The sequence below is a fragment of the Limulus polyphemus genome, unplaced genomic scaffold, assembly GCF_000517525.1.
Source record: "Limulus polyphemus unplaced genomic scaffold, Limulus_polyphemus-2.1.2 Scaffold3854, whole genome shotgun sequence".
NCBI lineage: Eukaryota > Metazoa > Arthropoda > Merostomata > Xiphosura > Limulidae > Limulus > Limulus polyphemus.
In genome coordinates this window covers 57,943-74,100 of record NW_013669464.1, presented here as the reverse complement: position 1 = coordinate 74,100, position 16,158 = coordinate 57,943, and the positions used below count along the sequence as shown (strand labels likewise).

General features: G+C 34.7%; 1 protein-coding gene across 1 annotated transcript; it reads right to left on the bottom strand.

Annotated features, from left to right (window-relative positions):
• Positions 1-1,303: 1,303 nt before the first annotated feature.
• Positions 1,304-15,839, bottom strand: LOC106470169. Its single transcript, XM_013930698.2, has 14 exons — positions 15,734-15,839; positions 15,479-15,543; positions 14,488-14,637; positions 12,879-12,920; positions 11,023-11,110; positions 10,510-10,587; positions 9,231-9,294; positions 8,659-8,811; positions 8,051-8,229; positions 6,950-7,111; positions 5,721-5,830; positions 5,206-5,389; positions 4,240-4,468; positions 1,304-3,477 (listed from the first exon to the last, which is right to left on the bottom strand). Exons 1-14 carry the CDS (start codon positions 15,791-15,793, stop codon positions 1,604-1,606), a joined length of 3,438 nt encoding a protein of 1,145 aa, XP_013786152.1. The 5' UTR covers positions 15,794-15,839; the 3' UTR covers positions 1,304-1,603.
• Between the last annotated feature and the right edge of the window lie 319 nt (positions 15,840-16,158).

Genomic DNA, 16,158 nt, shown 5'->3' with positions numbered 1-16,158 from the left:
CCTTAACCACCTGGCAATGCCGGGCCTCTTACAAGATTTGTTTTTAAATAAGTGGTTTGTTATTGCGAGCTCTGTAACCAAAAGTTAGGGATGTACAAGTAGTTTCGTACGTAACTGTATACATAAAAAAAAAAAACTTTATGAAGTTCACATAGACATGATCAACAATTCTAGGTTTAAACAAGGCCCCCCATATGTATATAATACCAATTAATATTTACTGCAACATTAAATACAATTGTCCTATTATTCAGTCCTGTACGACCTCAAGCTACATCTGGTATAAAGGTCAATCGTTGTAGTTTCTTTAGTTTGAATAAAAATGGCGTGGTGTGTTCTAACTAGGTCCATTTATTTGTTTTCAAGGCATATCGATGTTCTTGCTTCCTTATAACGATATTAACTTCGTTTAAATATAAAGAAACGTAAAAAATGACGATTATCAACATTACTGCATTATTCCGTTTCTTTTACAATCAAATATAACGATTTCCAAATGTTTTTAAAACAGAACGTCTGACTATTTTTATCCAATAAGTTGTCATGGTGTAGATTTATTCATTTTAAATGGAAAAGGATTAATTAAGTTCAGGTTTTTGAAACAGCAAGTTTGTTTGTGTTTTTTTTTTTTTTTTGCTCTACGACACAAAATAGGCTCTCTTTCTACAGTAGGGAATCGAACCCCGGATTTTTACCGCTGTAAGCCCCGTAACATTGCCACTACATAATGGGCTATCTGTGCTTTACCCACCATGGGTATTGAAACCCGGTTTTTAGCCTTATAAGCCTTCAGATTTACCGCTGAGCCACCAGGAGGAATGTTCTTCAAAAATTAAATCGTAATATTTTAGATGGGGGGGAGGGACTACTGGATGGCAGAGCCCTCCCCTTCTCCCCGTAGTTTTGCTAATGAAATAAAGATTTGGTTGATGTTCTACCTTGATACTTGTAATATCGGAAAATAACCGCTCTTTTGCGTTCGAGTGGTCTTTTCTAATGTCTGTTACATCAATTGAATTTAACAATGGTTTCTATGTTAAGTTCAATTTGACGTCATAAGACATAGAACAATTAACCAGTTCTTTTTTTTTTTTTTTTTTACATTGTAGCCAGTTCTGCATTGGCACAAGCCCACAGAACCATCATTTAAAACTGCTTTAAATAAATATATTTAAAAAATATTTTTTATCGGCATTTATCTCCGAGCATATCTTTTAAAACAAACTGACTCAAGATAGTTTCAGGAAGGAAAGAAGTCGCACAGGATTTTCTAAAGATAAACAACTTTTATTGAAATTACAAAAAAAAAATCTCTCAAAGGTATTTTTTATAAAGGCACTTTAATAATAAAAAAGGAAACATTGCTAATATGAATCATTTTATCGAGTTTGAATGATGTTATATACAATGAACATCTATTTGTAACAAATAAATTTCTCAATCCTTTGATTACCAATGTTTTTCAATTATTCATATACAATTCGTTGAAGCTTAAAAATATACAAATATACAAAGTCTTCATGCACTGTAGTGTCCTCATAGGGATAATACCCCCGTTATCTTAGGGGTACAGTTCTGGCCTTCTTCCTGGAGTATTTCCCTCTCAGACATAGGATTCTTTGCCCCCCAAGCTACTTCTACTACTACTACTACTACTACTACTACTACTACAAGTGCTATCCGAATCGGTTCTTTTTCGTACAGTTATCACAGGGTCAGTTCTTCCACCACCCCTTACTCTTACCACAGTTATACAGTCGTCCTCATATTTAGTAGATGAGTTGGGAAGATGTGATTGAAACGGTGGTTGGCTTTGTTTGTAAGACTGACTCGCGTAGTCTGAATGTCCTGAGGATCTCTTATCAAAATAGTCTCGTAACTGAGATACACTCCAGCTAATCTCTTTTCTCCAGTCTTCAGGGGGTCTCCATCTTAATCCAGAAGGAGGGATGTTGTCTGGAACTGTATTGATCTCCATAGCTCGATGTTCATCCGCTTGCATCATCCTCTGTGTTTCTAAATGAACTGCCGTTTTCTGAGGTTTGGGTGGAGTGGGAGGGGGAGTAGGTGGGATGTTGGCTGGTAAAGATAAACAGGGTTTCTCCAGAATTCTAGAACCCTCCATGCAAGAATGTGTCGTGTCCTTATTTGGCTTGTTTACTCTGGAGACCAAAGATGATCGATCGTACTGTTGATGAGGAAAACTCGAGGCTCTAGCCCTTTGTGATGGGGTTTCCTGGTAACTAGAAAACCAATCCATCAAAGATTTTTCTGGCAGAGGTTCTGAAGTTTGCGTTTTTAATGTTCTGTCTGATACCCGAGATGATTGGGACTGAAATGAGTCTCCAGATCCACTAGATCTGCTGGAGTTGACAGATGTTGATGAGCCTTTACATCCCTTTTCTTCCATTGAAACTCGATTCTCATGGCTTAATTCTGTTGAAGAGTTATATGTGTAATTGACATTAGAAGAATTCTGGAAAACACCATAAAAGTCAGTCGCAGAAAATAAACCGAATTTTTCTGCATCCAAATCTTTATTTTGAGAGTTGTCCGTTTCATCAATCATCGTCAACGACGGAGTGGATTTCCAAGAATCTACTTTGTTAGAGCACGGCAGAGTTTTACGTTTTGAATCAATGTGATTGTTATCTCTGGGCACTTCTATTGCACACCTTTTAGACAAATGTTCAATGTCTGAGCAACGAGAGTTGTTACCAATCTTTTTAGAGGAAACATTATGGTCGTTTTGGTCTATTTCTAAACCAGTAAGAAATTTTTGATGAGTAATCCCATATGCAGGAGGAGTAAGAATGGACGTTCGATTGCAGTAGACTTGGGACAAACTGTCCTCCGAAGCAGTACGTCTCAACAAAGGCACAGGGTACAAGTTACTAGCTTTCGTTGAAGACAGTTGTGATCCACCTGAATGAATATTCCTTTTAACTTCTGCAGAACTAACAGATCCATCGAACAACGGATTCAGTAAGCAGTATAAAAATGTATCTCCAGCACCATAACTATAGGATCGTGAATAATGAATTGGTAGATGGTATTGTTGGCAAGATCCGGTCTGGGTACTACTCTTATTCTGATTCCGTAAAGGAGATGACGTTGCACTTCCTGGACGAGAGCCTTCTTGGACCTGCCGCCGTTTCCTCATGACTTCATTGCACGTTCCATCAATGCTTACCCCCGTGTTCTTTGTTGGATGATTGCCGGCTTCTAGACCAACTAAATCCAAGTTAGGTGTACTCTTAACTATCTGGTTATTGCTCTGAATAGATTCTCCAGGTTCTTCGCACTCATCCTCGTCTTCAGGTGTGTACAACTGTGTGTCACTAAGTGTTAGACCCGAATCTCGACTAAGATTTGTCAGTGATATCTGGTTTTTACTTGAAAGCTCAGTTATTATTTTGTTTCCTCCAAGGAGCTCCCTCTCTAAGCTGTCGATGGAGGAGTCATCTTGACGACATCCTGCAGAAAGTAAATAAAAGGATTAAGATGGGTGTTCAAATACGGTAATACAGCAACTGTGTAAAGCAAATATGTGTGTTCGTAGTTATTTTGATGACAAAACCCAGTACACGTCATTAACACATAACAATTAAAAGAATCTGTAGGCCTTAGTGAATGTGATTGTATAGTTTATTCCCAAGTGTGGACAGCCGTTACGTTTATCAATGAAATATATAAGTTCTTCTATACAGTAATTTGTGTCTTATGATTTCTAGCATAAAGGCATTAAATTAATTTTTCTGCGCCAACAATTGTTTGTTGATTAGCCCAAAGATGTAAAATAAATTCATTTTCTTGATTACTGTAATTATTAACTCTGTAATAACTTTAAGATGGCAGATGGTTAAAAACAAGAACCTTTCTTAAGAAGTGGTTTCCTACTACAAAGAACCTAAAGCACGATAATGTCAGGAAATACATGATTTCAGTTTGATGAATGTTTTTGAGGGATCTTTTCGTTTTTGACTCTTGTTTTTTTTTTTAGCAGCCAAATAACAATTTGATGTAATATGAAATCAGAGTCTGGTTTTGAGGAAACCTTTCACTTTTCAATGTGTTAATAGTGACACTGGTTGGAATTAGCAAATCACAACACCTTATAAAGTCTATAAAAAACCCGCTTTCAGCAATGAAGTTATGTTTTGTTTCACGGTAAAGAGATTTAAATATCCACACACTATTTGGATAAATCATTTCAACAAGTGAAGTGAAATTTCTTACCTCCAATTTCTTGTTGACTGTGAAGACTATCAGACTCTTCTGCTCCAGAGTCATGCCTGAGGATGTCCTTGTCCAAGAATTCACCAAACAACTGCTCTTCTGCTGCAAAGTTCTTCTGAAGAGGGTCTTCATCCAAGACCCCATCAAAGAGCTGCATGCACTCTTTACCAAACAAGTCTGGGAACTGGCTTATGAGATAAGCCACAATTTTTGGTACTTGTTTGGAAACCTAGAAACAAACCAGGGATTGAATACGTGTCAGAAGTTTGTTTCAGTTTCAATAGCTTTCATTCAGTCAAGTAACAAAATTAATTAACCTGCCAAAAACAAATATACACTCATGAAAAGTTAAGTTCAAAGAAATACGAACTCAACTTTACCCTTGATTTCATTTGATCAATAACAGACATTTTAATAAAACAAATTTAAAATGTTATAATAAACTGTTCGTTAACTTGATGCGTGGTCTTTTAGTTCAACAGAAGGTACAAGGTTTCTTGTAAGAACTACATGTTTTCATGTTTACTTACATTTTTAAAAACTCTCTCTTAAACAAGTTTGAAATGTTAATGTTTCTTGAACAAGTTTAAAATGTTAATGTTTCTAATTAATAGTTTTATTTTGAAGGCAAAGCAAGCGAGTTTGTAACCGACCTATGGCTGTGTTGACTAATTGTTTGTTTTGAATTTCGCGCAAAGCTACACGAGGAATATCTGTGCTAGCCATCCCTAATTTAGCAATGTAAGACTAGAAGGAAGGCAGCTAGTCATCACCAACTATTAGGCTACTCTTTTACCAACGAATAGTGGGATTGACCGTCATATTATAATGCCCCAACAGCTGAAAGGGCATGCATGTTTGGTGTGATGGGGATTCGAACCTGCGACCCGCAGATTGCGAGTCGAACGCCCTAACCACCTGGCCATGCCAGACCCGTGCTGACCAATAACTTAGTTATCAACTAACCTCAGGCTGAAGTATTGATTGCTGTCTACTAGAAGTGGAAATGTAGAGCATGCTTGGACCGACACATACAGCAAGGTTTTCTGGTGACATCTTGTTGATCGCAGAGTGTTGAGATATGTGCCACAGGACACACAGAAAATGTTGTAGAAGTTTCAGGTTAGCTGAGGATATTTGTTTCAGAAGCCTGAAAACAATAAAAATTAATTTTTGATATAAAACAAATATAACTCATTTTTCAGATAAACTATAGGTGTCGCTGTGCAAAATTCTAAAACCATTTTATCTACAATATATGGTTTCTTTAATGTTTGAACAAATAATTCTTAACTCAAATATATATCTAAAAAAGGTTGTTGTACGGTATGATTTTTAAATTACCATCACATATGAAATTAATCTAATCGTATTTAAAATGTTTATAAATATACACAATAGATGTCACCACCATATTAAGTTATATTCTTCAGGCAACGTTCCAGAAAATGAATAATTTATATTGTAAGTACAATACATACTCCATAACTTTATTTCTTTTATCCCATTCATCGGTGCAGTTGGCGACTTCTAACCACTCATTATACACACTGGAACCCAAAATACAATCCGGGAGACTTCGCAAGAACTCCTGTAATTACACGTACACAAAATCAGGTTTATACAAAAAAATCTCCCATTGGCAGAATACAAAAACAAGCAGAGATAAGATGGAGAATTTAATACGTATAACAACATACGTAGTTACAGAATTATAAGTGAGCACGTAAAAGTGCTGCTACAAAAAGAAAATTATAAAGTCAATAGCAGAAGGATGGGATGACTGAAAGGTACCTTCACATAATATTAAAATAAGTTTTTCTGTATACCAAGTTGTTATAAACAAGTAATCATTACATGAGGGTCAAACCTATAAAATGTCACATTTTCATAGTTAATAAAAACAGATCACGCTTATCTTGAATAAGAACAAATTATTTCAAAATACGATATTTACTAGAACAACAACAAGTATGTTAATTACCCAAAACTACCAGAACAGCAACAACAAGTATGTAAGCTGTTCTGGTAGTTTTGTGTAACTTACATACTTGTTGTTACTGTTCTGGTAGTTTTGTGTAACTTACATACTTGTTGTTACTGTTCTGGTAGTTTTGTGTAACTTACATGTTACTGTCTGTTCTGGTAGTTTTGTGTAACTTACATACTTGTTGTTGCTGTTCTGGTAGTTTTGTGTAACTTACATACTTGTTGTTACTGTTCTGATAGTTTTGTGTAACTTACATACTTGTTGTTACTGTTCTGATAGTTTTGTGTAACTTACATACTTGTTGTTGCTGTTCTGGTAGTTTTGTGTAGCTTACATACTTGTTGTTGCTGTTCTGGTAGTTTTGTGTAACTTACATACTTGTTGAGTTTTGTGTAACTTACATACTTGTTGTTGCTGTTCTGGTAGTTTTGTGTAACCATACTTGTTGTTACTGTTCTGGTTTAGTTACACAACACAGAACATTACTTTAGTTCAGAACTTCGACACACCCAACACATTTCATTAAGGCAAATATCAACTATATTATGGCTCAGTAATCTTGAATGACATTCAAGTGAAGACATTTTAATAATTTCATTACACCTAATTTACCACACATGTTTAGTAACTCAAAGTTTCTAATTTTCAATATTTACCAGTTCTTTCTGAAATACAATAGTTTGGTTATATGTTTAACCAGAATGGTGATTATAAACTAACCTTGAAAAGGGCGGCCAGCATCACAACTGGAACATTTTTAAAATCAAAGTCAGGATTGGCTTCCAACTTGATTTTCAGTTCTCTGCACATCCGGGTATTAGCAGACTTTCGGAAAATGCCAACGGTATATGGCCCTTTTCTGAACAATTGTTTCAGAATTGCCTATGGGAGGAAAAACACAGGGTTTATATCTACAATATGAGTAGATATTAAAATAGACAAACAAGTAACCTTGTAATCTTTGATACACAATCCACAAGAGGGCTACAGTTTTGGTAGTTAAAACGATCTTTATTAACACTGGTTAAAGGGATTAAGTCTTTTAGCTCACAGAAAGTTAAGTCTTGTACTGCAAAACATGACATTATAGTTCTGTTCTGGTTTCTACAATCTGACATTAATCTTGCTACGGACCATGCACTGGACTGCTACTGTCTCGTGGCTAACTTAGGCCTAGATGTGTTATTGACTTCAGAAAACTTCTGAAAACATCCCAGCAATATATGCTTGATTTCCATCACCTAATTGGATTCAGGATGTTTGATCAATCAATCAGAAGCCTATATAATTTTATATCTCTTCAATTAAAGATTGTGATAGAATGGAAACAGTTCAAATGGTATCATTGACTAGCGAGTTAGCTCAGCTGAAAAATGTGTTTGATTTTTATTGCCTGGTTTGACAAAGGACCAAATCTAAATCACAAAGTTTGGTACATTACCATCTTCCCAGTCCTAACTAACCATCACAAAGTTTGGTACATTACTGTCTTCCCAGTTCTAACTAACCATCACAAAGTTTTGTACATTACTGTCTTCCCAGTTTTAACTAACCATCACAAAGTTTGGTACATTACTGTCTTCCCAGTTCTAACTAACCATCACAAAGTTTGGTACATTACTCTTCCCAGTTTTAACTAACCATCACAAAGTTTGGTACATTACTGTCTTCCCAGTTTTAACTAACCATCACAAAGTTTGGTACATTACTGTCTTCCCAGTTTTAACTAACAATCACAAAGTTTGGTACATTACTGTCTTCCCAGTTTTAACTAACCATCACAAAGTTTGATACATTACTATCTTCCCAGCTTCTACTTACCATCACAGGTTTTGGTAAATTATCATCTTCCCAGAGTTTCGAGAAGGACTTTGCAAACACCGAAGATGATGGCGAAGAGGATAAGTCCCCATTAGAATTATCTTGTTTACTAGAATTACGCTTGAAACGCCATCCCATCAATGTTGGTCTTCGGGGTCTTTTCTTCTTACTTGTAGCATCTGGAGGAAACAATAAATTATTGTATCTTGCTAAAAACTTGTATTTTTTCCACATTATACTCTTTCTTATACCACCAATTTTTGTGAATAAGAAACAAGTGTAGCTAGGGCATAATAAAATTTTATGAAGTACAAAACACTGGTTAAAATCACTGTAATAGAAAAAACCAGCATGGTCAATACTTGGACCAAATGGCCTTCTTCAGAACCAATGAAGTTCATATGTCTAAAACATCTCACTCAATAATAGGGATTTTAACCTATGATAAACAAACTTTCTACTCAACCTGTACGTGAAAAAAATTCGATAGAGGGAGCAGTAAATTATTCTGATTATTAATCAGTTAAGTCAATGAATAAAGAAATGGACAGATGTACGAGCAATAATCATTACAAACTACATAATTAAATCCGTTCTTCAAGACTCACCAGCTACAGGTGCTACGTCATCTGTAGAACACTGACGTAAGATGAAAATACACTTTGTATCAGAACTGACGCTAAAGTTCTGCAAGTCAAAGTTTGATCGCTGCAACAATCCACGAACAAAGTTCATCTTAATATAGAAGGGAAACTCATGACCTAATGTAGCAAAAAATAAAATCTTTAGTTACAAGACTTCGTCAACTACATACACAATCAAGGAATGCTGTTACCAACACAAACCTTTAATTACGAGAATAAAAGAATTCTTTGGTTTAAAAAACTCAATTATCATGTACCTTAGAAATTCCCTACAAGAGATGGCGCCACAAGAACAGTTTCTAAAGAACACCATAAACAATTTTCTTAGTTGTAAAATCAAAATCATGTCGTTTGCACCAGGTTAGTATATTGGGGGGGGGGGCGGTACTAATCCTTTACATCACAGACAAAACGTGGGGGGGATCAGGGGGTTACCTAATAACCCTCTTACATAAAAATGCCGATGATTTATTTTAATGCTGGGCAACATTTTTTAGTTATTTGTCCATTGTTTTTACATAAAAAAATGTACATACCTATTAATGGGTATGGAGTCTCGTCTTTTCCCGTTTTCACCCACAACTGATAGTTTTCTGAAGACTGAAAAGTTGAAGCTTTAATTAGTATAAGAAGAAAAAACACGATAAAATTGTTTATGCCAACGTTTCAGGTGCAAAATGAAAAAACAACAACACATTAATAAAATCAATATTGGACACGTCGCCGTTTCTACTTCAAAAGTAACTTACGTTATCAAAAGGATACTAAATAATTGTCTATCAATATATATTTGTTTTTTAAATTAAACATATAAGTACTAGTATAAAAAAAATTCGCCTTTACTGACAGCTTTAAACGAGATAAAGTTTATTGGCTCAGCTTGAGAATAAAAGACATGTTTTTTTTTAGTTCCGAGACAAAGAAATTTGGAAATGGTTTGTTTTCTAGTTGAATTGTGTACATATCTAGACTAATGTTGAAATGGTAGACTAGAGGAAAGGCAGTTAGTCATCACCCACCGCCAACTCTTGGGCTACACTTTTACCAATGAATAGTTGGATTGACCATCACATTATAATCCCCCACAGCTGAAAAGGTGAGTATGTTTGGAGACGGGATTCGAGCCTACGACCTGCAGGTTGCAAGTCAAATGCCCTAGCCACAAGGCCTGAAATTAGAAATACTTCTGTTTGAAGATTATAAGAAAACTAAGCATTATTTTGTTATTATTGAAGTTTAGAGTGTTTATTTTTCTTAGGATTGGATACTTTTTTGTTTGTTTTTCTTTATTCTGGGTAAAACTAAGCCTAAAACTGCGCCATTAGAATGAATACTAGATCATTAATGTAATGCTTTGCTGCTAATAGTTATGCCAATAGAATTTTTGGGTCTTATTTATAGACACGTTGATTACAAGTCGAAAGAGTTAATTATTTCTCTTTACACATCACTTGTTAGATGATAATTACGATAGAGGGCGCTGAATTTCTGAAGATAATAGGCACAAATTAAGACAGTTTTCTAAGTGTGCTTAACTTGTGAAATAAGTTGCCATCGCCAGTAGTATAGGCCAGCATTTATTAAAGGAGTTTAAGATGAAAATGAATCATTACTCGAAAAACAAAGGGTGGGTTTAATTTTCTCAGGGGGGTGGGTGTGAAAAGACAGCCTTGAAGAACCAAAGGAATACGCCCTATTTGTCCGTATGTTGTGATATGTATAGCACATTTATTTGAAAAACAATTTGACAATTAAATGACAAACTGAAGAAAAATTATAAACGATGTGAACGTGCAGTTAACTTCACATACTGACCTGCTGACCGATGTCGTCAAGAATCAGTCGGACACAATCAGACGTTGATTGGGTGTTACTCACTTTTACGGTTTTGAACTGTAACCAAAACAGAAGAATAATTAATCAAACACGTGTTGTTGAAGAAAATGGGGGGGGGGGGTAAAGAAATTAATAAGATTCATGAATTAAGTACTTGTGTTACTTACTGGTTAATGGTTTAAGTCATTACACTTACAAAATAAAAATGATAGTTATTATTTTTTTTTATTTGACTATAGCTTCATACAGGCCCAGCTTAGTCAAAATATATTTTTATTAACATTTTAGTGAAATGTTTGCCGCCGGGAGATTAGTTAATAAAATAAACACCCTGGAGAACACGGGCTCCATCGCAGTCATACAATGTCTTCGATTAGCCAGAAAATTGTTGTTGAATATTTTTGTTAAATACTGACTTTAAAAAGTGAATGGTCGTTATTATTCAAAGCCTAAAGTGTATGTCATCAAATCAACAGTTTTTAAATAACTTACAAATTCTTCATTCACTTCATGGTCCCAGTAACAAACTTGTAAAGATGTGACGTTCCTCTCTTCATTTTTCTTGGCCTCTGCAATCAACCTAAAGGCAGATAAAGAAGGTACTTAAAACGATGGTCATAGACACCTTCAACATTCTAAATGTTCATGAGGTATATATTAAGGTTTATCTATATTAGTGAAGATAAATCAAAGTCAAACAAAAATGAATCTTAAATCCTACATACTTCTCACTTTATACAATTGAAATTAGGCTTAACTTCGAGCGGGTGAATGTTTTATATAATAATTAACTGAGTATAGAATAAAAGCGCTGAATAGAACCCTAAATTTTCACAACAGGAGAACAACTGTTTCTCCTTGTTATAAAAAAAATTAGATTTCGTTGATAACGACCCCTACATCCAGATATTTCACGCTAATGATGACTGCACAGCCAACAGAGTGAGTCACGCGCAGTTACTACAGTCAACAATTTTACACAAGCCTCTTCTCAGTATCATATTCACGTTGCTATAGTTATCTATTCATGACCAGAAAAAAATATAAAGTAAAAGTTTTGTGTCATGAATTAGACCATTCTTTCGAGTTATTACTGATGCGCCTTTCTAATGATTTGTTAAGGCTAAGTTGCCTAGTTCACGTCGTGATCTTTAACTAAGATTCAGGCTGTTCAAGAACGAATATTTGAATCAGATTTCTTACATTCTTATGAGAATATAAAACGCAACCCTAGCTGTCTTCCACACCTGTGTACATCTAAAGTTTCGCAGCTGGTCTCGTGATAGCTGATACTGCATGCAGTTCTTATCTACTCATGGTATTTGTTATCCAATATAAGCAACTAGGCCTCGTATTTCGATCTGTAAAACTACCAGTACAAAGTGAAGAAAAACAGAGTTCTAAAGGAACTAAAACCATTCTTTTGTCGAGAAAGAGACCCAAGGTGTGTGAAGTATGAAATCTACACCAAACAACACGTGTTTACACAGTTCTGAAACGTTAGAACAGGTAAATAGACTTTAACTAATATATATATATTTGAACAGTTTTTGCGTTGATATAATTTACCTTTACTTGTGAAAGTTCGAAGAACTGCTTTTTCCTGGTCGGTTTTAACTTCATCCATTATAACACATATTACATTCTCACTTTTTTAATGCAAAAGTGACTAGAAAAACATAATCTTACTAGCCTTAAAATGTACACATATTTTTTAAAAATCTAATGAAAACCACGGTGAGGTATGAAAATTACATATTTATTGTTTATAAACATAGCAAAATTTCCCGTCTTATGTTCGTATTGTTTTCAGATGTAAACCTAAGGCCTTGCCAATGTTCTAATTTACATAATTAACGTAGTAACATAAATCTAAACACAAAATAAAATCCAATTATATATATATATATATATATGCTTATCGAATTGAAATTAGGCTTAACTGCTACAGAGATAATTGTACCGGTTACATATGAGGAAAAAAAAGGTTTACATTTTATGCTTTTTTTCATTGTTCTTGAAGTGAATTATCAATGTTTGATTATACATATGCACACAATTATGTTCGAAACATAAACCAATCGGGATAATTTCGTACAATTATAACCACGTTAGTCTAAAGTTAGGCCTAACGTTAAATCCAGACCTGTGATGTAAAACACTTCTCAGCTAGTTGCTCTTAATTATTAAAACAATAGTAGTGATTATACACGAAATGGTAGAAAGCAGACATGTCACCGCAAAACAGTTTTATATTTATATATGAATAAATATAACGCGTTATTTCATATGAAGAAAACCTTATATCAAAAGGAAATAAACAAAATTATAACAGTTTTCCTACTTACTCTTTCAGTTTACTTTGCCACAGTTGTTTAGTCTGTGGGGAGCTGGTAGGGAAAAGAAACAAGACGTGTTAATGAGAGAAAGCAGCAAAGGTGTTTTGCCATATACATCTGTTTGAATTACACAGTGATAATACATACACGAGGTATTCTGGTTTTATGTTAACTCCACCATCATCGTGCAAGCCTCAAGGTCTCCTGGAGTTTTTCTTTGAATTCTCTTTAAGCCTACCAACCTTGTCGAAGCGAGTTTTAATAGCTCTGACCAATCCACTGTCTGCTAGTTAAGTAGCACTTTCGCCTCAGGTGGATCAACCAGGATTTAAACAAACTCTGCGTAATATCCACTACCAGTGGTCAGTATCAGCTGAAATAGGTCAATTATTCGTAGGGGTGTCACTTTGGACATATTCAAGGTCAGAGGTCACTTACATATTTGGTAGCAGATTCGCCAACTCGAAACTTCCAGTATCAGAACTGGTTGTTTTCATAAAAAAAAACACATCGTACTGGTGATTTTTTTTAAAGGTTAAGCTGAATTTATCAAATATATATTTTTAAAAATACGCAATAGTTTTTCAGTACACACATTTTAATTAATTTAATTAATGATGGATTGATTTAGTCTTCTACGTTACTTACAATTAAAAATGTGTGAAACTAATGAATAAAAAAAAATCAGTTGTTTTCAGAATTGTTCTACCAGTTTTCTAGTGAAAATTTATCACTTTGTTCTCGAAATCTCTAGATTTTGACATTTCTCGTGTTTATACCATATTATCCATAAAAAACAGTGATCCAGGCTTGAAATTACTTCTTCATTGGGTTTACTCGAGCGTTTAAAACTAAAAACACTGTAATAAGAGATTAATTGGACGTGTGATGCTGAAACAATAAACACGGCAACTTCCAAGCGCGTGCAATTATATATCATTTTCTGAAGATTGAAGGAACTCAACCCTGTCAATACAAAAGCTGATTTTTTTCCTTCGGTTTAATCGACGTAAATGCGTTAATATACCACCAGTATTTTTATTACGAAAGAAAAATTATGGAAATAGCTTACTGTGCGAACTTTTTGTTGTTGTCCAGAATGGTGTTTCCTGTACAACTCAAGCATAAACATACCACCCTAGAAACATAAGTTCAAGTTAACTATAAACTCATGCGTCCTGTAAATAGCATTTTTATTTATGCTTTTTAGGGTTAGCGCACTCATTTGAAGAATATTTGCATTTATGCTTTTTAGGGTTAGCGCACTCATTTGAAGAATATTTGCATTTATGCTTTTTAGGGTTAGCGCACTTATTTGAAGAACATTTTCATTAATGCTGTTTAGGGTTAACGCACTTATTTGAAGAACATTTTTATTTATGCTTTTTAGGGTTAGCGCACTTATTCGAAGAACATTTTCATTAATGCTGTTTAGGGTTAGCGCATTTATCTAAAGAGCATTTTCTTTATGCTTTTTTAGGGGTTGTGCACTTATTTAAATAACATTCTCATTTATGCTGTTTAGGGTTAGTTTAAGAATTTCAAGAGCTTCTGATTTTTTTAAAGAACAAATTCGTGTTTAAATCTAGTTTAGAGTGTATACAGTTACTCGTCTTACCTGAATGTCACTACGACATTAGTGGTTGGCCAGCCTAGAACGAAAGAAACTTCTGGAGAGCCAATGGACTCGCATACTTCAGAAAGACACGAAGATAGCCACAGCTCGTTGACTAGAATCTTGTCCTTCAGCTTGTAAGTACCCGAGAATCTGTAGACATTTAGATGAACTCAAAATCAATCCCTCAACATGTTCGCCTCACAAGTCTGATGTTGGCAGTTTGGTATATATATGTGTTTCAATGCCTCATACGAAAACAAAATTTTCCAAGTGTTTATCCCTCAATGTGTCGTATTCAGGTGTATGTATCGTGAACAAAAATATATGTCGTTAAATGTAATATCGTGCTTCGAAAGCTAATGAAAATGTAACACAACATTAAAACGGTATTTTGACTGAAGTATTGACACCAGAATGTTTCTTAAGTCGTATTTGCCCGCTTTATTGGTAGGTTCAACAATGAGGTTCCAAGTTATGATATCACGTTTGATAAGAAATACTAAATAAAACGTTGTCAAGCTCTAATAACAATAACTCTGAGCAGGTGAAACTTTAGATACAAATTTCCGCAATATTTATTAAAAACTTAAATAAATTTCAACTTTTTTTTGGATATTTAAATCAGAAATATAAACAAATAACAATGTAAATCTATCTTTTGTCTGCTGTCACAAATCACTGCGCAGGAGGCTTTTCGAACAGTACCAAAACTTGCCCAGGCTCAGCAATATAGACAAACGGCGCCAAATTTTCGGAGGTACCAGTATGAATAGGGACTCGGCCTTGATATCTGTCTAGGGGGCCTGTAAAATTATCGCTGGAATAATTGTCGGATACATCTATTAAGAGGAATGTGTGGGGGGTGGGTGGGGTGGAGTAGAAGTCGTGTGTACTTTACGAGATTTTTATTTTAAAAACTGTAATTTTATGGCCAGTATTAGATGTATTGTTTTTTCCCTTACTGTTTTTCCAAATGTTTTTTTTTCCTTACCTTGGCTTTGCGATCAGTAAAATGTCAGTAAATAGAAAGAGATGTCTATCTTGTCGCTGAACTCCCTACAGAAAAGATAAATGAATATCACATTAAGATACTAAAATAAATCACAGAAGGTACAGAATAATGTGTTTTTAATAATATTGTGTAATACTGTTTGATATCAACATTTAAATTAACAATATTCCATACAGTTGTAACATATAACCGTTCTACCCTCTACATCTGTAAATATCACCGAAAGCAGCTTACCATCATGAACTGAACAGAACTTTCCATTATGAAAGAACGGGGAGGCGCTTTAATTTTCATACTCCCATCTCGTCTTGGCAAAGCATTGCTGAAAAAATAAAGAGATCTTTGACGGACCAGTATGGATATATGTAGTAATAAGTATACAAAACAAGAACTAAACATCATCGTGAGTAAGTGAGCGAAGGACCAGTATGGATATACATGTAGTAATAAGTATACAAAACAGGAACTTAACATCATCGTGAGTAAGTGAGCGAAGGACCAGTATGGATATACATGTAGTAATAAGTATACAAAACAGGAACTTAACATCATCGTGAGTAAGTGAGCAAAGGACCAGTATGGATATGCATGTAGTAATAAGTATACAAAACAGGAACTTAACATCATCGTGAGTAAGTGAGCAAAGGACCAGTATGGAT

What these genes read in the sequence shown, in the direction of transcription:
- LOC106470169 (XM_013930698.2), bottom strand. Translation starts at nt 15,793, where the DNA reads ATGAAAATTAAAGCGCCTCCCCGTTCTTTCATAATGGAAAGTTCTGTT. An exon ending in TTACTGATCGCAAAGCCAAG is followed by an intron (nt 14,638 to 15,478) that starts GTAAGGAAAAAA and finishes AAATGTCTACAG; the next exon opens with ATTCTCGGGTACTTACAAGC. An exon ending in ATGAAGTGAATGAAGAATTT is followed by an intron (nt 10,588 to 11,022) that starts GTAAGTTATTTA and finishes TTTTGGTTACAG; the next exon opens with TTCAAAACCGTAAAAGTGAG.